Source organism: Bombus bifarius, unplaced genomic scaffold, assembly GCF_011952205.1.
Source record: "Bombus bifarius isolate JDL3187 unplaced genomic scaffold, Bbif_JDL3187 scf7180000007996, whole genome shotgun sequence".
Lineage (NCBI taxonomy): Eukaryota > Metazoa > Arthropoda > Insecta > Hymenoptera > Apidae > Bombus > Bombus bifarius.
Window position 1 is genome coordinate 5,399,112 of NW_022884376.1, and position 25,500 is coordinate 5,424,611.

General features: G+C 39.0%; 1 protein-coding gene across 6 annotated transcripts in view; it reads right to left on the reverse strand.

Moving 5' to 3' along the window:
- LOC117206179 (protein sickie) overlaps nt 1-25,500 on the reverse strand; it is a 192,776-nt gene that overhangs the window by 134,717 nt on the left and 32,559 nt on the right. For 3 of the 6 annotated variants that reach the window (XM_033445293.1, XM_033445289.1, XM_033445290.1), the window contains 2 exons: nt 10,320-10,437; nt 9,980-10,032 (listed from right to left, as the gene is read on the reverse strand). In XM_033445293.1, the coding sequence (XP_033301184.1) occupies nt 9,980-10,032; nt 10,320-10,437 (171 nt within the window). Of the gene's footprint in view, nt 1-1,852; nt 2,952-9,979; nt 10,033-10,319; nt 10,438-12,981; nt 13,108-25,500 lie in introns of those variants that run through there. The other 3 variants (XM_033445292.1, XM_033445291.1, XM_033445295.1) reach the window with 3 other exon arrangements.

Here is a 25,500-nt window from a genome sequence, read left to right on the forward strand (position 1 = left end):
TACGCTGTTATTTCGAATAATCGTCGTACAGAATTGCTCTTCTGGCACGTTCGTAATAACCGTAGATACATACCAGAAACCAGATATGTTCGCGTATATGTACAGGGTTATCGTACATTTTACCTGGAAAACAAGCATCCGCGTAAAACGCCCAAGTAATGAATGCACCTTCTAAAATCCTATCATATTTCATCTTATACGTTGACACATATACCGATGTGAAAATTAAATAGGAATATGCACGAACTTGTGCGTATTTGTGTTTATGTGAATATTCAGAGGCACGGGAATAATACGTGTGTACGTACAATACAATCGTTTCGAAAGAGCTGATCTAAAGAAACGTGACTGTGTTTCAGACAGCTCGAAACCGCTGTGTCGTTCGCTTCGTAGCGTGAACGTTTCCCGCCCAAGAATACCGGAAGCGCTGGAATTCGTTTCAACGCGACCGGCGTTTCTGAAGGCCGTTGTTGTTGCAACGTAAAAAGTAAAACCGCAGCCTAACCGAGTAAAAGTTGACGCGTTGTTCATCGATGTCGGTCGTAACCTTCTTTTCCTTTTCTATCCCGCCTCTTTTTGTTCCATCTTTTTGTAACTATTACAAAATAATCACGATCGCGTTAAGATTTTTTTCATACGAATAACGAGGTTACCAAATAATAAATCTGTTAATGTCTCTTCCGTATCTTTCCGGTTCCTTGTCTTACAAGCGTTCAAGAAATTGGGTACTTTTCGTTCCTGACTTTTACAGTAAGTAGGCTTATCGTTCCAAGTTTACGTCGAGTTGTAAACTCTTTCGTTGAAAGTTCTATCACTTATTATAGCGACCCTACTTCCATCCTTCCAAGAATTTAATGATGCATAAGGATCGCCTGATGGTTATATACCCTGTCGTTATATGTAACGATATCATTTTTCTTTTTTTTTTTTCATTCCATTTGAAGATATTATTTCTTCCGATCCCAGGTGATCCTTACGTAGCATTAAGTCCTTGGAACGACGGAAGTAGGATCACTTACGTAAGATCGTATAAGTGCAATAGGTATGCCAGTCTTTCGACGAGAAGCACGAACACGCAGATTAATCTGCACACGGACGAGCGACCTGTGCGACACTCGCTGCGGTTATGTAATTTATTTTACGTTCATTTGAAGCAGCGACTCGATGGTACAGAAATACCGATCGTTCGTATGTTTACTGTCGACGATTAAATACTAACGTCGAATAATGTAGCTTCGACATTCTTCGAGTAAATCTCCAACGCGATGGCAAACATTTAACGAACACGTGTAATAAGACGAACAGCTTATTCGTCAAATAAGCTCTTAATAATTTCAGTTTCAAGGATTAGCAACGAAGGAACATTTATTTAAATTAATAAAAATGATAACGTTTCTTGTTTAATTGCAACGAGCGGAGTAAGGCTGCGCGAAGATTAAGAGCGACCCACTTATTTCGTATTATTTCGTTTGCCTCGAAATCCCAGGTCTCTCTTGCTCGAGTCTTACTCTCGGTATGTGGCATAGAGATTTAAATTGAAATTACGGTCTTGACGACGCTAATTATTTCTATTACCAGTGGAATTAAAATTGTACGACCAGCTCAATGACGCGGAGCAAACACTTTCCTGTCGTTCGACCGCTGCACATGCGATCGTGTCAGATCTGGCTAAGGTCGAGGCAGAAACGGACAACTTCGTTAAGAATCGTCATTATCGTCCACGGCGAATATGTTATTCGCCATAACGTAATTCTATTTTACCTAACATTCTAAGTAATAGAAGCTTATTTCCTTACAGCGCCGATGCTATACATTCGGTAATTTAAATATCGAAACTAAGAAAAAAATTTACCTGTTAGCGTCAAAGAACTCTTTATCGTGCTCGATTCGTACGTCAAACTTTTTCCGATTCCAGATATCCATCGTGGCGACAATAGAGACACTTTACGGAGATCAAAGTCTATTTCGATCCACTGAAGCTGTTCTTGAATCACCGTTGTATAATTCGCGAACGACAACAGTTTAAGAATTTACGAACGCACACTGTCAAAACAATCGCAACGGATTTCTCCGCGAACTACGTTCGACTCGAAATAATAAGAAATTTCAACACGCTCTTTCGCAACTACAGGCTTCGATTTCTACGTTGTGCATCGAAAATCGTTATTTCGTTCGTAGTTTGCAGCGAATCTTGTTAAGGAGTAGCCACGAAGGGCATTTATCGTCACAGTGGTCGTGACCAATTCATTGTCGCTTCACCGAGAGAGCGAAAATATCGCTTCGACTGGCCATGCCTATTTATAAACCTTCTTAAGGAGATTCTCGGACGTTTTGCTTCCTTCTCTCTTTCTCTTTTATAGCAATAACCTCTCTTTGTTCTGGGACACTGGAACCGTGGTCCCTTAAAGAGAGTTCCTCGTCGAGAGATCGAATAAGGTGGCAAGCCAACGCGAACAAACCCGCGTCACGAGAAACAGGACGATTGATCGTCGTATCGTTTTCAAAGTATCCTTTACACCATGAACACCGTACTAAATATCGCGCACCCTCGATTATACATTTCGTACGATCTCCCATCGTTTCTCATCCTCGTCACGTTTTTCGTCTTCTGACGATTCTTTGATATTTCATTTTGATCGAATCGTTTCTATGTTACAGCGTTAAGGCGTTACGAGCTTGAGTATCAAATCTTCCTCGTTCTTGAGCTTCCTTCCCGAAACATCTCTTCTAGTATCGAGTGAAATGGTTCCATTTGTCAACGTCGTTTCAGCAAGGGCTGAAAATTTTATCGCGAACATAAAACGTAATACCATTCACGTTACGAGGATTACAAAAATCCAAGGTCCATCCTTTTCCATTTGACCTACGTCTTCCTCCAGCGAGTTTCATTTATCTCGCGCAACGCAGAAAAATTGGAGTTGTAACGTGAAACGAAATATCCATCCAACGAAAACGCGTCCAGATGCTGTTTTTCTTTTTTTAAATCCAACGATATTTAGAATCTCGTGACATAAATTTTCATTTCAACTGGCCCCTTATTTTTAATCCTTCGTGGTTAATTCGAGTATTTCATTTACAGGATATTCGATTTTACTCGTCTCTCTTTACTGCGCTGTTTCATTCAATTCTGAAACTTCAAGAACACTCTCGTACGATATCTCGTGTTTACCGACACTGGCGCGAAAATATAACTCGGGAAACTGTTGCAGCATCCGTACTAACAGACCACCACTCGTCGGGTACTACTTGATGATAGATAGAGGCCACAGATATAACGCATCCAGTAGCCGAGTCCGAATGTATTTTTGCTATTTGCTTTTGCTATTTGCTCTTACTATTTGCTCTTGCTATTACCATTAATTCTCGATATCTTGTAAAAATACAGCATCGAACAAGCACTATCTAATTTCCAAATTTGTCGCCGTCAAACATTTTTACAACGGTAGTCCTTCTTAAACGTTAACGACACGTAACAGATAAGAAAATATCGATAATTTTCCAACTAACCGACGTTCAAAGATCACTCACTGTAAAACTTATTATGAAATCTAAAAAGAAAAAAAAAAAAGAGGGAATACCAGTTACGTGAAACTCAATTCGGACAATGTATGTCCGTTAAAACTGACGATATTATTTTATTACATTCTGTATAACTTTCTCAAAGATACATATCGCGTATGCGTTTCCCGGCACGACGCAAAGTTTCCAGCGAGATCGGCACAGCATCCACGCTACCGGATCACTCGTGAGACACTAACCGACAAGAGACAGAGAACGCAGACACGAGGTAGAGGTAAGCTACACCGCAATTGGTCGGGTTGGGAGATGGAAGAGTGTATGTTAGCAGGATGCGGAGAAAGAAGGAGACGGCGGATAAAAGTGGGAAGTAGAAATAAGCAGGTAGTGGGAGTGGAGTAGTAGCTGGTTGCGTATACGAGCCTTAAAAGCAGGTATCCACGTGGCCGGTGCTCGTAACGTGGGGTCAGTTCGTACCGCGATGAAGCAGTTTGCCATAAAAATAACGAGCCGAAACTTTTGAGGTCTTATCCCTCTTTACCTTTTTTTATCATCGAAATCTTTCACGGTATTTGCAATTTGCTACGGTAACTGCGGTCCTTGCCGATGAAAGGTTCGACTACTTCGCGCGTTTCCAAAGCTTTCTCGACATGGGTTTCGATAGAAGCTTCCCTATATATAGCCTTTATGAACGGTAGAAGACATTTTCGATCCGATGAAGCGCAATACTGGGACCCTCTTGCACAATACTTTGTTAAATAGTAATAGCGAATCGACAAGTGACGAGTTTTGGAGCGTGGATTTCCGTCGTTCAGTTTACAACGTACAATTTCTGAACTTTAGATCTTACGTTGTACGATTTTACAATTTCACGCCGAATAGGAAAATCGGTTGTCTCGTAATTTATCGAATTCACTTGTAGACATTTATCAAATTTATTGCCGTTATTATCAAATTTGTTGCTGTAAGATTTTACTAACAGTATTAGTTCGATTGTGCAAAATGGCTCTGGCAATATTTTGCTGTTCTTTTTATTCGAAAATTATCATGAATTCCGACAACTAGTTTCCGTTTATTTGTAAGGATTGCAGCATAATACACGGGCAATTTGGAAAGCCAATGAGGTTTCCATTTTACTCGATATGCAGTTACATTGTGAAGTTCTGAAATATTCCCTAATTTGATGTTGTACTTTCGTGGGAAAAAGAGAGCATAGGAAAACAGGACCACCCTCTCGGACCGGATCCTGCAAGGAGTAACTCCTACGACACACAATAACCAAGTAAATTGGATGGAAATTCATGAGCCGAGAGCGGTCAACGCGTTTTCTACCCTGCGTGCATTTTGCATGAGTTGCCAGAAACTAGCTTCGACGTCGCTTATTTTATTTACGAGGGTTCGTATTTTGCGGCACCAGGAAAATTTCTCAGCAAAGATTTAAAGTTTGATGACGATGAAATATATTCGATTAATATCAAAGTCAGTGTTACATCAATTACAATTGACAACTAGATTAAAGTAGACACACTTATCTGTTAACTGCAAGGGTCTGTACATATCTGACATATCTCGAAGTTGCGTTCAACGCCCTAGAAAACATTACGAAATACCAAGCGTATCTTATCGCGAAATATTTGATCAGCACGTGAGAGTTTTCTTGCGAAAACTGGACGTTTCATCTTTATTGCTATTTGTTCAGACACTAAGTAAAACTGCATAGGAGTTATGACCGAAGAAGTTTTAATTTGTAGACAAAGAAAATTTATAGAGGTTCGCGTGACAACCAATAGAAGCTGACAGATGAGCTCTTACAAAGAGGAATCTTGCTCTGCTGGACACTAATTAACCAAAGAACAGGAGATAGAATTATAGCCGAGAAAGATGACGAGAAGGATAGTTGGAAATTGCATGTTGTGTGGGTGCAATGCCTAGTTCTTCTTCACATTTTTCTCATTCCCACGTTCCTTTGTAATGATTAGCTAGCCACATACTATCAATATATCCCGTATGCGAACACTAAGACTAGTAATAATTGACCGAAAAGTAAATATGAACGAAAAGAAATTGAACATTGTTCAAGTCTAAACTATTTCACGAAGAATATAGTTGCCAGTGTACATTTGTTTGAACGTTGCACCGTAAATTACTTTATTTCCAAAGGAAGAGGAAGAACCATTTCCAACCAAAATTTCTTCCCAGGAAACCACACCCATGTTTCTCTGCTGTTCTCTCGATCTCTCTTCCAACCTGCCGTGTAAATATCGCGTCTATATCTGGGACACCTGTGGCGAGCATTTTCGTTGACTTGCTAGACAAGGACATACGGGCGATTGGGTAAGTATATTTGCACTTGGATGTGGTTTTTGTCCATATTCTTTCGTAACAAAGCTATTCGATTAACTATTACTTCAAATATTTACGAAATAACGTTTATCAAATTATCTTTCATCTATACGTATGCTGTTCGCAAAATTAATTATTATTTTGATAATAATGTCGTATCGTGTATTATCACTATAATTCTTCAAGAATTTACACCGTTGCATACCAAATATATACCGTTTCAATTATATAGATTTTATAGAAAAGGTTTGTTTCAAATAACCACATTCTATAAAGTTTCATGTAATAAACTTTCGTATTACTTTCTTAGAACGTTCATGATTGAACTAGTCTTTGTTAAGCTTCCTCAGAATCCCGTCGTAAAAGACTAACACGTTTCTCAGGAGAAAAATACGATGAACGATATAAAGAAGTAGAAGACTTTAATTATCAATTACCGTAGTTAACGCGAGCTTGTAAAATGTGATATTTTTATGGCTATCAAAGCGGAGCCGCGCTTCTCTAATAAAGTTTTCTCATAGCTACCGTAACGTAATCCATTTATTTATTTCTAAAGCGTTGCTTATATTTATAATTTATTAGCGCGGTATCGTTAAAAGACGGCTGGTTGACTAATAACGTATACGCCGAATGACTCACACTCACGGGAGTGGACTCTCCGTGAAATAGAAATAGATCTCGATGGACCGGCTCGGATGGTCAGAGATGCGATGCTAGCCACCGATTCCGGTTTGGTCGATGACTCTTTTAAAAACAACACCAACCTCTTTCACTTGACTAATCTCGCGATAAAAAGGAAACAATAACTTCTTGAAAGAAAACAAATTCGCTCTTTCCTTTTTAAAAACACCGATCCCATTATTTATCAAAGTTTCCCTATTTGTATATCGTGTTTATCCTTCGTGATAAGAGCCCTGCCTTGAACAATATTAGGTCTGTGTACGGTTTGTTTTACATTTATATTGAAAAGTGACAAGAACCAGTGATATAACTTCCTTCGATATAAACATTATCAAAAAATCTTATAATATTACTCTCTTATAGATATCCTATATAAAATTTATTATACTTTTACGAATATTCTATATCGAAAATGTTAGAAAATATAAAAAGAAAAATAGATTATATTATTCGGAAATTAGAATGCCTATGGTAACTATAACGAAGCACCGTGGAGTAATCCTCTTTTAACGAGGATAATTTAAATTTGGAACAATGATTTGGCGAGACACGCAAAGTTTAACTGACAAACTAGAACATAGGTTTGGAGCAATCAACGGTTTCCTGTTTATCGTGGAAAAAGCTTAGAAAGTACGCGTTCCCTTTGGTTTACGACTGGGACGTGTCGCAGGAGTTACTGTGGCCTGTAAAGTGACGTGCTGTAAGTCGCGTGCTGCGTGAGCGAACCTTGAAGAAAAACACGTGATTCGGGTTTCGCGCTTTGCCGTGCATATACCTCAACGCGTATACGCGTTACATTTGGGCACGTTTTCGTGTGTACACGTATAGCCGCGTGGCACCGAGCACAGACGCAACCTCGTTGCTTTAATTATAGACCGGAGCCCTTCTTCTTTCCTTCGTCCACCCTCGACACCGCGAAATTGGAAAGCGTACGTCTGCCACGGATCGCGCTCGTTTAGTATAGCAAAGGGTAGCAGAATTTTCGGAAAATTCCCAAAATGTACTGCGTAAAATATTTGTGGCAATGAATCAATTGTAGTTTTCTTTGTTAATAATATTTTTAAATAGCATCGATAAGTGGAACGATTTGAGGAAATGATCCTCGTTTAATTAAGTTTCCAACCAAACATCTTCTGAGGTAGATGCTATTTGTGAATATTTAGGCTAGACGTCATGTTGGCATGAACGTTGAAAAAGTTTTAAAGAGATTACCCGAGAGCTCTATTCTAAGACGTTTAAAGTAACTTTGCTGCAACTTTACTAGGTCATCGAATGGTTAAGTAATATGTTGAACATCGAACAACTTCCTAAACTCTGTAAAGACAATTTTTGACACTATCGGCAGGCGAGACACGTACTGACCGAAACAAATTAAATTTTCTAACATTTAGCTCTTCACATTTTCTGATAGAAACTATCCATATCTTTCGCGAGAAGTACGTTAAATCGTATAGGTAGACGCATAGTTACATATTAAAAGATTTTTACAAATATTTGCGACTATAATAAGATATAACTAATTTGATGCTTTGTAAGTTTCGCATTACTTAAATCACTTCTTACATCGTACAGCGAAGATCACGTACTAATTATGGATTGGACACAGTCACAGGCACTACCTATTACGCCTACACATCTACGCGGATATAACTATTATTACGTAATTACATCGCGAAGATTATTCCTCTTTCTATTGTCGCAGGACAAGTACTGCTTGTTAGAAATAAAATCCATTAAAATCGCGAAACTACGCGAGATGTTTAAACGCAGCTGACTCCGGCTGACAATGAGCCATTTAAGATACCAAGCTACAACGAACCATTGACTCTGGTTATGAAAATGGGAAATGGCCTCGTTAGAATTAAGGACCAACCGAGTTAGTATATTAATTTATGTAATTTTCGTCTATTGTACAATTACCAAGAACAGTGTACTCAGACGTTAAACGATGATATTAAACGTGGAAGTATCAAACATAAAATCTCCGATTCAAGCAAGATATAAAATAAACTCGTTGCTAAAATATTTAATTAAACAGAATTACCGTGAACATAAACCTTTCATCCTAACACTTTTCCTTTTGTCTTCACATTGAAGAAATTATAATTTGTAAATGTAATTTATCACAAATCGGATTATTAGAAATATACAACCTTTTTCGAGATACGTAGTTGCTACTTTACATTACAAATGTTATCTTCGGTCATCTTCGACCTGCACCACATTCTATCGAGATTATGCAAATAGAAAACACGACGAGGCATTATCCCACAAAGTGCAACTCGACTTTGTCGCTCTATCCGGATGTGACACAGCTCGTTTTCACCGAGATGTAGTTGGGATTCATAAAATGCTCGTCTGTACTCACTTCGTCTGTCCATTCACATTTCTCCGATCTTTCCCTTAGTCCTTTCGCTACGGCTTCGACATTAGAATTGAAAAGTAGCGAGATCCAAGATGCAACGACTAACCAATCTGACTAAGAAGATCACAACAACGTTTCTAATAGGCTTTTGACTCGATAAGGTAATCGCGTATTCTTGTCGTGAAACATAGTACACATAGTTTTTGATCGAATTCAAATCATTAAAAATATTCTGCGATGCCTTATATTATAGAATAATTGGGTTACTTTATAAAGTATCAAAAATTGTATCTGAGACCATGGCGATTTTTCTCAGATTTCTCACAATGAAAATAACAAATTCATTGAGTCGAATAAACGATAATATCGAAGCAAATTTAAAGAATATAACATTCTAAAAAACGTATTACGAAATGAAAATATAATATAGAAATCTTTCTTTTCTTTACAAGTAGAATTAATATTTTATATTTCTATGGCGCAACTGCAGATGAGTGGCACATTCGTCCAGATTTTATCTATGTACCCCGAATGCAGTTATAGGCTTTCTATTTTTAAAAGACAAGTCGTAAACGTCTGCATGCTGTGGTGATCGAGTCTCATTCGCTTCACGCTAAAGTTTTTGTACTTTCCTTCTACGTATGAAATATTCCAAAAATAATACTTTAACATCCGCCGATAAGCGGATAAACGTTACCAATCTTAGGAATCATTACGCGTTATTTTGAGTGATATTAATGCCCAGACAGACAGAGTACACAGAAATTGATTCACATTTCTCCAGTAATTAATTATGAAACCAATCTACGATGGCTAGAAAAAAATATCGACACATACTTTTATTTTCCAATAAAGTGATTCTTTTTTATCAGGTTTTACATTTCATTTCCACAGTATCAAATTTGTGTAATCATATCGAAGTACCATTAAACGACAGGAAATTTCGTTTACTTGGATCTAATTAATTTGTGTATAAAGGCAATACTATAATTCGAATGACGTATCAATGTTTCATAGCCACTGTATAATAGTCTAGAACTGTAGACGCGCAAAAATTTGTAAAAAGAAGCTTACCATTTGTTGAGCGTTCCTCGGCTTTCTATTTACGTCAATCACCTTTTGATTGGCTGCAACGAGAAATATACGATAATTAATACAAAGATGTCCTCTGCTGGTTAACGGGCAGCAAATCGTGAATTTATCGAGGTACATCACATATGGTGTTCGCGTATAGCACGTGACCACGTTACCCCACGAACTAACGACTTTACTGACGATTTATGTGTTATGGGTAACTGTCCAATACCATAAACGATTCGGCCATTGAGTACTGTTACTTGCCACTTTATTATTGGCACCAATCTCATTGACTTCCAAATGTACGGTTATCAATGTAATAATGGAATTCACTTACTGACTGCTTCAACTAGGTCAGCTAGAAGAACACCGTCACAAAGGTCCGACTGAAGATCTGTCACCCTTCTCTTGCACCCACCTCTCTCCAAATAGTAATTCGCCCAGTCGGTATAGATCTGCACAAAAAATAGTTCACGTTAATTTGATATGGTGTTTTTAAATTTAACAAGTTAATTCAATGTCTGATACAATCTCGTTTCTACAAATCAAAATAAATTTTTCGCCAATTAATATACGTATTTATAGAATTTCAATAAGAACTATAGAGATTACGGACTGCACGTGTATGCGGATTACACTGGTTGCTTAACAAAAAAAACCAAAATAAAATTTGAAAATAATAATTTTGTAGCGAATAAGGATATGTTAAAAAATGTATAACGTTACCGATCTGCTATATTATAAATATAATTTATAGCACAGTGATAGAAATCTGACGTCAAAATTGGACGGTCTGTCCATAGATTTTCGTCATCATCATCAAAAGGAGCACGATATTTTCATTCGTATTCTAATCACGCGTTCGCACGTCAGCCGATATAGAAACGTTATCTCTTGCCTATTGCAACCATGTAGGCGCACACTTACGTTTATTAACTGCGGTGCACGCAAAGCCTATCCAAGTATGTATATAGCCCCCTGTTTGCAAGCTATGCATAGTTTTATCGTTCTGCCTACAGAGCGATACTTTACGAGCAACGCGTTTGAGTTGCAGGTGCGTTCTGTCTATCAGAGACATTACGATTAAATCAACCTCTGCGTACTTAATGATAATTGATTTCGTTGAATTTCATGAAATCGGAATTCCAATCGATTACATCGCTCGCACGACTGCTGCGCATAATAAAAAGCTACAAAATGCAAAGCTACAAAGATCATTTACCACGTACCGAAGTTATAAGCGAAAAGTAATTAAACCATCGATTACATAGGGAACCGTAATTCACTAAGACAAGGAACCTAACTCCGTTCGTAAGATATCGTAAAAGCGATGAACGGCCAATTAAACGTAAAATTTATTCCCCTATGAAACTTCTATGAAATTCCTTTAAAATTTCTCATACCTTTAATTAATCAAAGAAAACGGTGGCCAAAAAATTTATATTTCCACGTGTCCATTTATATCCGTCTATTATTTTGCCATTATCTTAACGAAGGACACACGTTGAAAAAGCACCGAAACAGTCAATTAAGACTTCCTTCAGTCGACACGTACACTCTCAAGAACTGTTCCTAATCACCTCGAGCAGCCGGAAGGCGCGCTCTACACTCTTTCCTTCGCCAAGAGCGAAAATCTCCTCCGCGGTGCAGTGTATAAAGAAAAGGCCGGTCCCGCAGTCGAGCTTCTTTCCTCTGAAAAGAAAAGGCAAATCGCGAAAGGGTATCCCGTCGGGATAGATGCACCGAGAGTTTATTGTTTTGGCTGTACACCGATATTTTTCGCGTGTAAAATCCCGAGAGACGCTCGAGGAGAAAGAAGAGGCGAATAGGAAGAATAGAACTGGCCAGACAAGGAGATAGGTCGGGAGAGGATGGAGCTTGACGGTGGAAAGGAATTAGTCACCGTGCGTACCGAATCATACGTATACATACACACGCGAATAGACACACATACAGAGACACGTACATTGGTCCTCTCCTCTGTTAGCCCGCGTAAATGAATGTGCCTGTGTCTACACACACACAACACGCTGGCGCGCGTACGCACACGCACACACACATTAACGTGAAATTGTGTTTCTCTGTTTGCACCTATGAGTTGATGCACGCATGTGCGCGCATTCGTATTCTACAGAGACACGCGTATATTTACATACACGATTCGTCTACCAGTTCAACACTGTGCACGTTCGTTTCGTCTATGTGCGTGCGCTAACGAAAATGTTCGTGTGCCTCGTGTGTGACTGGTGTACTTCTGACGTGTATTCGAGCGCGGGAACACACACGTCTTAACCCCGAACCAGTCGAGACACCGTATTATTTTTGAACGTAGCAAAGAGAGAAGCAGGATGAACTTCCTTCATAATTTCGGGTCACCACGCAGATTCTAATTTTCATTATTACACAGAACCCTAGCGAGCAGCTTTATAGGTTGGCCGGCGATTTCCAGTAACGATTTCGTTACTTGGAAACTCGCGAGGCTAGTTTCACGAGTATATCTACCTTTGAAACGAGCAATTTGGTGACTCGCAAATAGAGCACGTGTCTTTCACGCTCTCTAATCGGTATACAAACGAGAACCATTCTTTACGCGCTTTCGTTTTTTCCAATACAGAATATACCGAGAAGAAAGAGAGAGAGAGAGAGAGAACCGAAAAGAGAACAGTTTGTGACAATAGTACTTCAATTTTTTACGGTACTTCGCTACCCCTACAATGTATAGCAAACATATATTCTCGTAGAATTTATCATGATTATTTGAAGAAAATATCTTATTACGAATTTCCCTACGAATATTTCATCACAATATATTCATCATCAAAAATATAAAAAAATATGATATAGATAAGACGATATAGCAGCCGAATCGTACATCTGATGGTTCTATGATCGCACCTGGCGTTTCGGGGACGGACACAATGGAACCGCGGACGCTTTACAAATTCGCAGTTTACTCGAGTAGACATCGGCATGCGTGCGCGATAACAGAGGCCTGGTACCTGTATGACATTGCGGGTCGAATCAGCCTTGATGTCGTCGGTCGATCCACAGACGGATCTTGGTGCTCTAATACACGCCATGACGTCGATGCCAACAGTCGTTAACGTCATCCAAATCGCATTAATTCACGCACTATACCGGGACTTCACCATGGAATCACTAATTATCGCTTCGAATTGAGCGCCACGAACACTCCAACGATGTAACCTCGTGGAACTACTGGCCGTAATTACACTTAACATTCGTCATCCGTGCTGATCTTCGAATCGCGATATGATTTCCTGTCGATTAACGGCATATTTGTAACGATTTACCAACGTAATGATTAGGTGCCACCAATTTTCATTACGGGACACAGTCGGCTATAAATCATTAGCACGTCGCGTTAAATTCACGCTGATTGGACCTCGATAAAGCTTCGTTTGTCCGGCACAAACACTCCTGTCATTCTTTGTACCTTTCACCTTTCGTTTTGTAACAATACACGAAACTAATAATTAAACTGACACAATCGAGCTATGGGATATGTTCGATAATTGCCTGTGCGTAATAGTGCAGTAATTAATTTTTGAAGCACAATACGGTCCCTTTAGGAGTCTGCTCGAAATATTTGGTTCTGACCGATCAACATGCCTAGACGATCGATCGGTCGTGTTTCTCCATCTATTAATGGAACGATCTCGCTGTCCTCGATGCACGTGCGTGTCTCACGAGGCGTGTCGTCACGTTTCTTTCGACTTCGTGCACTTAGAACCGCATCGGTGGTGCATCAGACGTGCAACAAGCAACGTGTAACGATGCGAACAATATACAAGTTCAAAGCTCTGTCGAGGTTACACTCTCGTCTACGTTCTCACAATTTTCTTTCTTTACGAAAGCGAAAGGAGCGCAACTGAGCTTCGATCGATTAAAATTACAGCTTCAGCTTCTATACAAATTTTTACTGCTTGATAAAAATTTGATAAGCCAACTGATAGGACTAATACAACGATTAATTACGGTATTATAACGATTAACTCTTGGACGAAATAAACATCAACCAGCAAACTCAACTAATTTCAAGACTAACCATTATCACAACCATTAAACGATTTATATCCGTTTTACGGAAAGATTTCAAGTTTTATCGTTACAAGTTCTTTGTCATTCAATCACTCGGCCTTGATACTTCTCATATTTTTTATCGTTCCCAGAACACTTTTAAAGTTTTCGAAGGAAGAACTGCCAAACTATTTGCGCTCGATGAAAAGCGAGACACGGCGAAATTAAATGAAATAGCACTTGGTCGGTTCTCCAGGAGAATGGCGAACCGATAGAATCGGGAGATCTCTGAGCGTCGAATGAGAAACGATCGATGACGCTTCTCAAGTAGCGGCAACTAAGTCGCGCATTGTTTTAAGAGCACCGCAGAAAGACTTCAACCACTCCAACTTATCCCATTTCGTATTATCCAATTATTCAATTTTGCTGACCGTCGCCACCCCATGTAAACAGAAACGGTAATCCACTTGTGCCTTTTTCGCTGCTATATTATTATCCAATCACTTTAGAAATTAACGAAAGAAATCCAACAGAATAATATTCGTCTGTTGTTCATTCGTTATCCCTCCTTTAATACCTTCATTCAAGAATTCTAGAAACTTCATCGACACTGTACGTCTCTTCGATCTACTAACGACCACCAGATCTTTATTCGCCTTTTTCTTTTCGTTGTTAATTAATAGCTAATTAATAATCGTTTGACAGAAACGAAAAGTAATCGTCGATGATTGTGTAGTTGATGTAGTTTGTCAAGCAAAGTTGCGAAGGTAACCACGAGACAACGAAAACACGCGTGGAAACGCATCGTGAAGCGCACGCGGACGAAACTTGTTGCCGAAACGGCGCGTCTCGACGGCGCGACGCACCGGACGTAACTGAATACGCGCGTCGCGCACACTTCTCTATGCGTACGTACTCTCGCTCCTTCTCCTTCCATCTTCCTCTCTCACACCCTTTTTCCGCCGCTTCTTCATCGTTTTTTTCTCTTTTTCCTTTTTAATGCTTCAATTCTATCTCGTTGCTGCGTCCCATTCTTCTCTTTCGACCGAACGTTGTTACATTCGGTTTCCTTTTGTCGAGCGTTCGACGCGACACGGGATTTCCTGAGCAATTATTGCGAGTAGTTTCTATCAGACAGTGAATACAACTTTCGTACGTTGAAAGAAATGAAATACAGGCAGCAGCGTGAACGTTTTCTCAGAATGAATCGACGATAACAATTGGTGAGTAATTCGAAGTAACTGTATCCATTGTGGTTGGACACGCGGAAGTGAAATGTTAATCGAAATGTTGTAAATGTGATTAATATTATCTGTGTTTTATATTTCCTCAAGTTGTGTAAATCAAGTTACGATTATATTCTACTTTACGAATTTATGATCGAGTCTCTGTAATGTAGAAGTCAACTCGTGTTTTCTTATTTAGTTATTTAATTATCCCGGCAATGATGTCTTTATAATAAAAGGTGTAACGTAATTACCATTTTTAATAAAGTGATTTAGAAGATAGGAATTGTTTTAAGAATAGAATGCTAGTCGATTCGACAAGAAAATTTGAAAAAGATAAAAGTTCAAGCGAATGTTAATAAGGTAGGGAAAACTAATCGCATAAGGAGAAGCTAATAAAAATTACTGCGGATCCCATCGTCTTCCAAGAAGATAATATCTTTTCTGTTCGAGCGAAAATAACGCGACGTGGACGAGGGATGAAAATAGGAACGAAAGTAGCTAGAGAGAAAAAGGGAGAAGAGAGGATCTCGAGACGAGAGCTCGATTATAAGTCGTTTTAATTCAACTTAACTGGAAACAGAGTACAATGAGCAAACGGCGCTGCGTGGCTATTGTTCCGTAAATTAACAGAATCGAGAAAAAGCTATAAATTCGTCAATAAACGATCTTAGATTGCCGATTAGTTTGGCCGCTCGTAAAACTGTAAAAATGCCGCTCTATTTCTTGACTTACGCCAAATTCGCTGGCTTTATTTTGATTTGGATTACACTCGCATTTTACTTACTGTTTCACGCTTAGATTCGTACCATTAGTCTTTTAACATGAAAAAATTTAATTACCTTTCTTTTAGAATCAATAGATTTTTTTATATCGAATTATTTATTCAGGTACGTCATAACGCGTGTGCGCTCGTACTTGTAAAATAAGCTACACATTTCGTACGAAGAATACGAATGTGTATTCACTGCTAAATTCATGAGATTATCGTTTTTGATACGAGCCTTTCAAAAGCCAAAAAACTGATCAACTCCAGTTTTCATTTATTTCCTAAAAAATAATAAAATCTCGAGAAATGAATTCCAAAAGAAATGAAAGATAAACAGTGTTATATAACACCATCGATTCTCTATACTTTTCGATTTATGGAGTTGACCGATGTGGCTTCCGAATACAACTCGTACAACTAGGCGCGAAATAATCAGCTCGATTGTGCAAATATTAACGTTGCTATCGCACCGGTTGACAAGCGTCTCATTTTAATTTTCAAACTAGCAAAACCCATTAAATGCAAATGGGCATCGTTGGTTGTTTTGTCGGCGGCCGATTGAAAAAGAGGAGGACCGGGAAACCCGGCGGGAATTTCGCCGTGTGGACAATGACAGCGATGAGGGTAACCTTGAGCATTCTTGACAGGTGCTGTACTATCGATTGCTATTCCGTACGATTCACATACGAGCACCATCATTAATTGTAATGCCGGCCATCGTGTTGCCTTTTAACGCGCCTATACGCACCTACCCGTGGCAACCTGCACGATAATCGACGCCAAGTCGAATATCGATCAGCCCTGCGTACACGGTTCCCAGGCTCGCCGTCTAGGTAATTGCTCATGCGTTTCTGCTTTCAAAGATATCTTAACCAACGATAAATTTCGTTCGAACGATAAATAACAACGGCCGTGTCAATGCACCCGATCCTCCCTTTCATTCCTGTGACTCATTCTCATCATACGTGTGCCTGATTTACGATGCGCCATAGTCAACTTTCCACGCGCTTCCATCATGTAGCGATATAAATTTTCTTTCGGCTGATATTGAAGCAAATATGAGAAGAGCTTATTCAGAATGTCTCGAGGCTTAACTATCGCGAGATATCAGCGCAGGAGATATCAGCAACGAGGAAAGAATATTTTGATTTGTTTAATTCTTTGTTAAAATCGCTAAAACACTTCGATTCACTGTATTGATTGACAACGATGCTTGAAGTGCATCGTGAGAACTAAGAAATGTATTTGACGAGAGAAATTCCAAGCCAAGAGTAATAGAGTTTCTCGAGGAATAAATGAAATTGGTACGTAACAGATGAGACAAAAAGTTCATAATTCGCTAAACAATAATTTTCTTTGAAAAATTGCAATTACAATTGTTTGTTGCAAAACGACAGATGTTTCGCGTGATTAGTTTTATTTACGAGAAAACTCGTCGCTTCGAATGCAAAACATTTCGACTTTTCATTGATAACTTACGATCAATATTTAACGAAAGAAGATACGTAGTATGGATTTAACAAGTTTCCGTTTAAAATGGCCAGATGCGTTTCTCCCCCACGTCGAAATAATACAAACGAAATTTTCCAGTTTCCACTTTGAAACGTCAACCTGGCGGTACAAATGAATTTCGCTCTTGACACGGTCGATCCCGAATACATGAAACCGGGCCGCAATGACACCTCTGCTCCCCATCGTTTCAAGAATCATAGCGGGTAAATGAAATCGTTAAAAGGCAGTAGCGAAACTGGTGACTCCCTCAAAATTTAGGGGATGCTTCATATATGCCACTTTTGCAAAAATGGATACTGGACTGATCCTTTCGTGAGAGAGAACGAGAGTGCGAAAGAGGAAAGAGGATACGTATGGGCATAGAATGGACGAACAGAGAGAGAGAGAGAGAGAGACAGACAGAGAGACAGAGAGACAGACAGAGAGAAAGAGAGTGCGAGTTGAAAGAGAGAGATTGAAAGGCGGAAAAGGGGTGGCTCCGCCTTTGTCGTCCGATTATGAAGGGGCTACTCGATGGGCGCCAAGAGAATGGGGCGATGAAATTAGGTTTGCCTTGGCCACGATATCGAGACGGGCCAGTCAGTCGAAATGAAAAAGACGTTGCAGAGCGACAGAGGGTGGTAGGGCGGAGTAACGATCGTGAACAAATAATCCTCTGAACGAGATAAAATTATCCTCTTTGTCCGATATGACGTTGATTACCGAACCTGGAAAAAATGTTTATCGAGCGAACCGATAGCGAACACGGAAGCAATCTACACGTAAATGAGTGTAATTTCGGAAGATAATGCGAAATAGATTCGTTTCTTTTGGTCTGTGAAAAATGGTTTAGGAATCGCGCTATATATTAATTTCGATAAAATTCCATTTCACTGAATATTATTTTAAGTGATTGTCATACAGATGAGCTAATTAAAAAGAGAATATGGCGCGCTTCTACCATCCCGAGTCAATTAACTTTGTATAACTGTAGGTGTAAAAGGAGACAAGACAAGATATAAACCGTAAGCCATAAAGAGAAGAACGAAATAAACGATACAAAAAAGTAAATGAGTAAATGATAAAAAAAAGGGAGGACAACATTTTGAGCAATAAAATATTGAGATGAGTTTTATGAATTAATTTTATTTATATTCGGTATAAATCAAACATTATCTGAAATTTACAAGCAAGTGTATTCAATTTAACGGTGGATAAATTGCTTTTACGTATACACAGGTTCAATTCGTACGTTCGAGTACATAAAAAGAGAGATAATTAGAAGTGCGTTCATTAATCGTAAAAATTCTATTTGGGTGATAAATGCGCGGGGAAGCCGTGCAGACGTTAAAATTTATGCACATACGAAAGCTGCACTTGGTGCTCGTTGTTCTCTTTGTTTTCCTACGGTCATCGCCCTGAATTTTTCTTTCTCTCTGAACTACTCGTTGCAAATGAACCACGTGCTGACCCACCCTCTGTCAGTGCCCATTTTTCCCTTTCGTTCTACCTTTTATTTCTATATTTACCATTTCTCCCTGTATACGTTGCCGCGCATATTCGCAAAGACCCCTCGCTTTATTTGCAAATCAAGGAAACCAAAATATGGACGAATCGTCACTTTTCCTTCTATTTATTTTAGTTACTCCACTCTTCTTCCCTCGAAAGCTATCCAAAGCTATGATAATCCAAATGCAACGTACACGTTGGCTTGCTAGTGATATGTCTAAAAGATTATCTACTTTTAGATATTTGCAAAAATTAATTGCAAAAGTGAACCACTTTCTAAGACGGAAGTGTTATGATTTTATCTAATAAAATTATGCTATTCGTGAAGAGAATTGCTACAATTTAAAAAACGATATTGAATCGTGCATGATAAAATTGCAAAAGAACTAAAATTGATGGTAATATTTTTTCCTATTTGATACCTGACAGAAATTAAAGTTGCTCGAGTTGAGAACCTTCGTAACCGAGTTATCGTCCCCCAAAGAACGAACGAACGAACGGAGGATGCACCCTCTTTCCTCAGGATGAGAAGTGTACGTGTCCTGCAGTGTGGCATAAAACGTATCGTACCCTCTCGAGATTCGAGGAAACTCGTTGTCATGACTACGAAAATCCGGAAGGAACAAGTTATTTTTACGCGGCAACTTTCATGAAACCCGTATCTGAGTCCTTGTCCACTTTTACGACTTATTTTCGAGACTCGGTGGTCCACCTTACGGGCAATCCAATAAGAATTATAACCCTCTGCAACGGAGATTGCGTATATCATTTGTCTCGTGTTTCTCTCGCTTTACCTCGTACTATAAGCATTCTTCAGACACGAAGAATACGAGATAATCATTTACGCTCGACCGAAAGGTTAAGCTTTTTAATTTGTATGCTTGAACAAATTGAAATATTTTTACTGCAAACCGACCAAGATATTTATGTTTTTAGGTACTGAACAAGGTATTTATGTTTCCAGTATAATTCTTTTCGCTATATTCTTCTCATTCGTTTCAAACTAGAATAATATACCTTATGAAGCATAGTTACGCCAAATTAATAAACATACTTCAATAGCACGTTAGTTAAACTCGACAACATTAATTCACCGAAACTATCGAGAGTACTATCATATAACATTAATTATAAGTTTCTCGGGAGGCTAACTTTCAGACACCTGAACTTTCAGAAGTCGAGATCCAACCACCCTAAATCGCGATATACAATCGTAAACATCTAGCGATCGAGTTGACAATAATCGTCTTAATTCCCCCAAACAGCGGCAAAAATCAACGTCTCCTCTTCTTTTTATCGGCTCGAACGGCGCCACATGGTTTATGTTTTATGAATGAGTTACACCTACGCGTCATTACGATGCACGCGAGCTAAATATACCTGGATCACAGGCTGTAACCAACGATGCAACCAGGCCCTACCCTGCTATTGTACATTGTGCGCATCGTGTGGGCATCCTGTGCGAGAACTAGCCCACACGAGGCCGTCTTAACGATCCTTAAGCTGCTTTACGGCGCACGTGTACGCGTGTAGCCGCGAAAACGAGTGGCGACAATACTTTCGCTCATGGGACGACTCCTTGCTTGGTCCCACATGCGCTCGTACCGAGAACGTGTAACCTTTTCATCGCTTCTGTTAGATCCTGTTCCTGTTATTTATTTCTCGATCGTTCTCCGGAACGAAGAGAGCGCGAGCGATTTCTGGCGTGGACCGATTCGCGAAAAATGATAGAATATCTGACAGGCGAGAAGATCAGGGGAATTCTTTATAAAATTTAGATAAGCATTGAAACTAAACGTAAATGAAACGAAACTTCTCTTTTGTAACTGAAGGGCCTGTCATAATGAGCAGTTTCCGATAGTTTTGAGTAAAACGAAAATTAAGTTAGAATTATACAAATTATTTCTTCATGCACATTATAAATTCGTAGTAATAAACTTTCGCACTTTTGAATATGAAACATACACCTTTCATTTTCTTCGAATAAATAGCTGGAATTTAAATATCGGAGCTGCCGTTTCGTAAACGCGAACTCTTAAATTGACATCTCTAATGAATCATGTAAATCTATGACGATAGTGTATAGTATCTGATTGCACTAGAAGGCTAATTTTGCCGCGGTTAATCCTTCGTACAACGAAGAAATAAATAAATATGAAACCCGCGACAGTCCGTATAGGGACAATCCACTGATAAGAAAAAAAAAAGAAAGATAAGCGTATTCGTCTTTCTATTTTTACTTCTGCCGATTTGTTATGTCCCTGATTCTTAGAATAACGTTACAAATCCACGATTCCAGGTAGTCGGGCTATTCAACCCGTACGATTTCAGGCAGCTTAAAAATTGATATAAATTCCTGTCAAGCAGTTAGAAATCTCGCGGTGGAGAGTCGGATCTACTATTCTGCTCGAATCTGTACGGCAGACGCGTGCCGTTCGCGGAAAGGAGCCGCGCACGACATTACGAATTCGACGAGCGTCACGCCGAAATTGCAATAATTCTTTCGTCTCACGTATCGTCAGTTGTATGGAAGACGCGCACAGACACGCTTGCTAACTTACTCCAAAAAGCTCTAACGAGCTTCGACGTTTGTTGAGGGTTGCCACGCTGCGGGAACCAGATCTAATGCTCGTGTCTGATTCGAGAGTAGCACCGGCATTTTACTGCGCCCCCCTTTGCCCTCAGGACATACCAGAAGAGGAAGGATCCTCCCTTCTGCATCACCGAGTAAACGAACTCGTCGTCATTCGGGGAAAGAACGTGTCACTCTTTAATTGCCGATTGATGACACACCCCGTTCTGATTCATGTCTGAATGGCTGGAACTCGGCGATAGTCAACAAGCCGGCTAATTGACGGATACACTTATTTTAATTGCTTATCTGTCATTTTAATTATTCATTAGTATCATTCAATGTTTGTAATGACATAAAGATTTTACTTGTATCCACTTTAAATAAGGACATCGAAGCTTTATTCAGCTTTTAATTTCCTTCACTTTCATTGAAGTAAATTGACATATACGAGATTGCTTGTCAGACTGAAGAAAGTTGCAACGTCTAATAAATTTTAAAATACAATTGGGTATTAACTAGGGGACAATGGAAAGTGCTGTTAATTTGCTAGAATTCTTCATTGAATCTTTCCAAGAGATTTGACATTATTGCTCACTATTGCAGATGCTTTCGTCAAGATCTAAGCGCGGAGTAGTGCCATTCTACAAGGACATTTTCTTACCCTAAAGAGGGAGGGAAGGGTCCCCTCTTCTGCTTCGCTACGTAAACGAAGGGCGTACTGTGACGTGAAACGAACGTTATATTCTCATCACGTGACACGTCACGACTCTCTTAAAGTACGTGCCTCCGCTTTTCCAGCGATATAAAATGCCCTCAAAGAACAACCGCAGAAGCACAAAGTGAAAACTACGTTGGCAGTACTGTAAAAGTTGAAGTTGAATCGTACATAAAATGCAATATTTTACGAAAATCTCTACATCGTTCGTTGCATATACAAAGGTTATAGCACAGTTCGTTGAGCATTGATATGGCCATGTCACTAATATTCTTTTTGCAATTTGATTATATTTTTGACGTTGAACTTTGTATTCGCGAAACAAAAATACTAATTCTATTCTCCGGGAAACTTCACCGATATATTATCATTGTTATAATTTGACGAATAATCCGTTTACGAAGATCGAATTTCAAAGATTACGAGACGATTCAGTGACTAACTAAAACTGGCTTCAACGGGAAATTCGATCGCGTTGCCATTCCTCGTTCAACGAAAACTAACCCTCTACTCTTCCAGTTGCACGGTAACAAAGTGCGAACAACATTGAAAAAAGGAAAGAAAAAAGAAAACGAAAGGATGAACAATCGGGACAACGAATGAGATACGATAGCCCAAAGGGACATCCGATATCGATACGAAATTTATAGTCCGGAAGCGGTGCATACCAGTGACGTACGAGTATTTATTTCATCAGGACATCCTCTGGCGCGCATATTTCTCGATTATTTTTTCGAGCTCGTTGCCTCGCTTCTATAGACGTGGAACGTATCACGGATAATACACAAGGATTACGGATATTTGTATGTTCTGGCTGACAACGTTGGGTCGAACACAGAAAGAAAAACATTACGCGTTACACACATCAAATAAAAGTAAAACGGCTTTACTTTCCTATTTTTGACATGGATTCTAGCGAAACATTGTGAACATTGGAAAATATTGGAACGAGGTAGACTATCAGTAAATGGAATCTGAAGGGTTGTATCCACGTATGTTATTCGATTGTAAAGTTAGTGATTTTCATATATTTGCTAGTGTTGTTAAAAGAATTTATCGACGGTAGTTTGTTTTCAATTTCTTCGTGGAAAGCGTGGCATTTAAAAATCGGAGGAACTGGAAATGCGAACCACGTGGTGAATTACATTAGCTATTAACCACGAGTTTATTCTATCGCGTCGACCTATCTTAACCTTTAGAATCCTTTTCTTCCTGAGCGGAGAAATTTTAACGTGCATTGTATTCGAAGAAACCTCGAACTTTTTAAGAGCAAGCTTATAATATAAATAATAAGAAACGAAATTCACGAAAATATTTATTACCGTTCGAAAATGAAAAATTGGAAGAGGAAGAAGATGAAATTCCATAAATAGAAAAGAAGAATAAGAGGAACGAAGCACGCAGAAAGAGGGTGGATACCCTGGTGGCAAAGCAATTTTCCTGGGGCTGCAAATTGGCAATTGGACGATAAATGATTTAGGTCGCGTAAGCACGTACCTACATGTAACTCGGCTGAACTCGACGGGAGCGAACCTACCCCAAGGCAAAGCGCATATCTCTGCCTGTTCAACTATCTTACCGACAAAATAGATCTTTAATTCAATCGTTGGTTCTCGCTGACTCATGGTTCTTTATACTTGTAGATATAAATTCCTAAAGGCGTCTATGTAGCTGACACACGACATTACAGTCTCGATAAATATCACTACTAGCAATCGTGACATTTATTTCCTACAGTAAGAAAAAGTAAAACGTTTCGATTTCGATGATTTTATACGATACTTTGTATAATAACATTTTATAATATTTTAATATATATATCGTGACGTAACGTAATAAAACGTTCTGATAGTACAGCAGCAAATATTTATGTTGATCAATGAAATTCAATAATTTCGAATAATTGATAGATTAATCGAAAATTTGATACTCGTTCGTCCTCATCGTTGGATTCAGTATAGACCAAAAGTCAGTAGGAGGCATTGAACCTGTTATCTTACAATTATTACCTACATATATCTACCTTGTACATAGTACAAAGCGCAATGCGTACTTTCCCAACACGCGTTAAATTACACTGCTGTAAGTAAGTGCAGCGATTAAACAGATACACAAGCGAGCATATTGTTTGGTGTAATCGACCGGAAGAGGCAGATATTCCAACGATTCTATACCCTACAAATTCTGCTTTTCCTCTTCTACTACCGGTAATTTACGTTTCGATGATCTGGCATTCGACCAACATCCAATGCACGCGTTTTTTTCCTTTATTTCTTTTTATCCCACCCTCTTCAGTCACGCCTTTCTGAACGTGTACAGCGTACAGTGTACAACGAAACACCTGTGTACTTTGCCGTGTAATCCCATCATCGATCACTACAGCGTGATCACGTATTGTTTTCACAAACCTGTGAAATAAACGCGATACATCTATCATTTCTGTCTGATTTTCGAAACAAAATTTTACATCAAATAGATGATCATCGGAACTGATAAAAAAGAAAGCATCTTTTTCAGAAACGAAGAAGAGTATCGACGAATATTAGAAAAATTAAAACTGTAACTACAAATTTAACTAAAAATTATCCAAATTAACGAAAATTGTTATATCATTATCACTATTATTGTCATTATCGTAACGGATATCAGTATACTAAAAAGCTAACTGTGGCTGCTTTTAACTTTCTGTCTACTACAAAGTATAATATAAAGCACTTGGTATTATAGAGTTTGTATTATCACCCCGCGTTCCTTTGTAGCCAGAATTACGCTGTGATTTCCTCAATGTGTTTCGCACATATTCCGCTAATTACTTTAAAGCAGAGCAGGGTCGTGACGGTTAATAAACAAAGTCAATTTCTCCTTTGATCACAGGAACGATCCGGCTGTGAAACTTTCCGGTAATGAAAACAACTTCATCCTCGTTCGTCGGCCCAGAGAGGAACAAAGAGCAATTCCCTTGCAATATATATAAGGAAGAGAAGTGCAGTCCTCCTTCGTACCGAAAGATGCTGGTAGCCAGTGGCATCCCTTAAAGTAAACACCGTGAGAGAGCAAATCGAGACGTGAAACTTAGGATTCTGGGGGTGATCAAAGCACCTTCACACCCCCGGGCAACGTATTCGATAATCTCACCAACCGCTCCTCTTTTTGAGAATCTTTAAATTTCCTTTGTCGAAAAATTGCCAATGA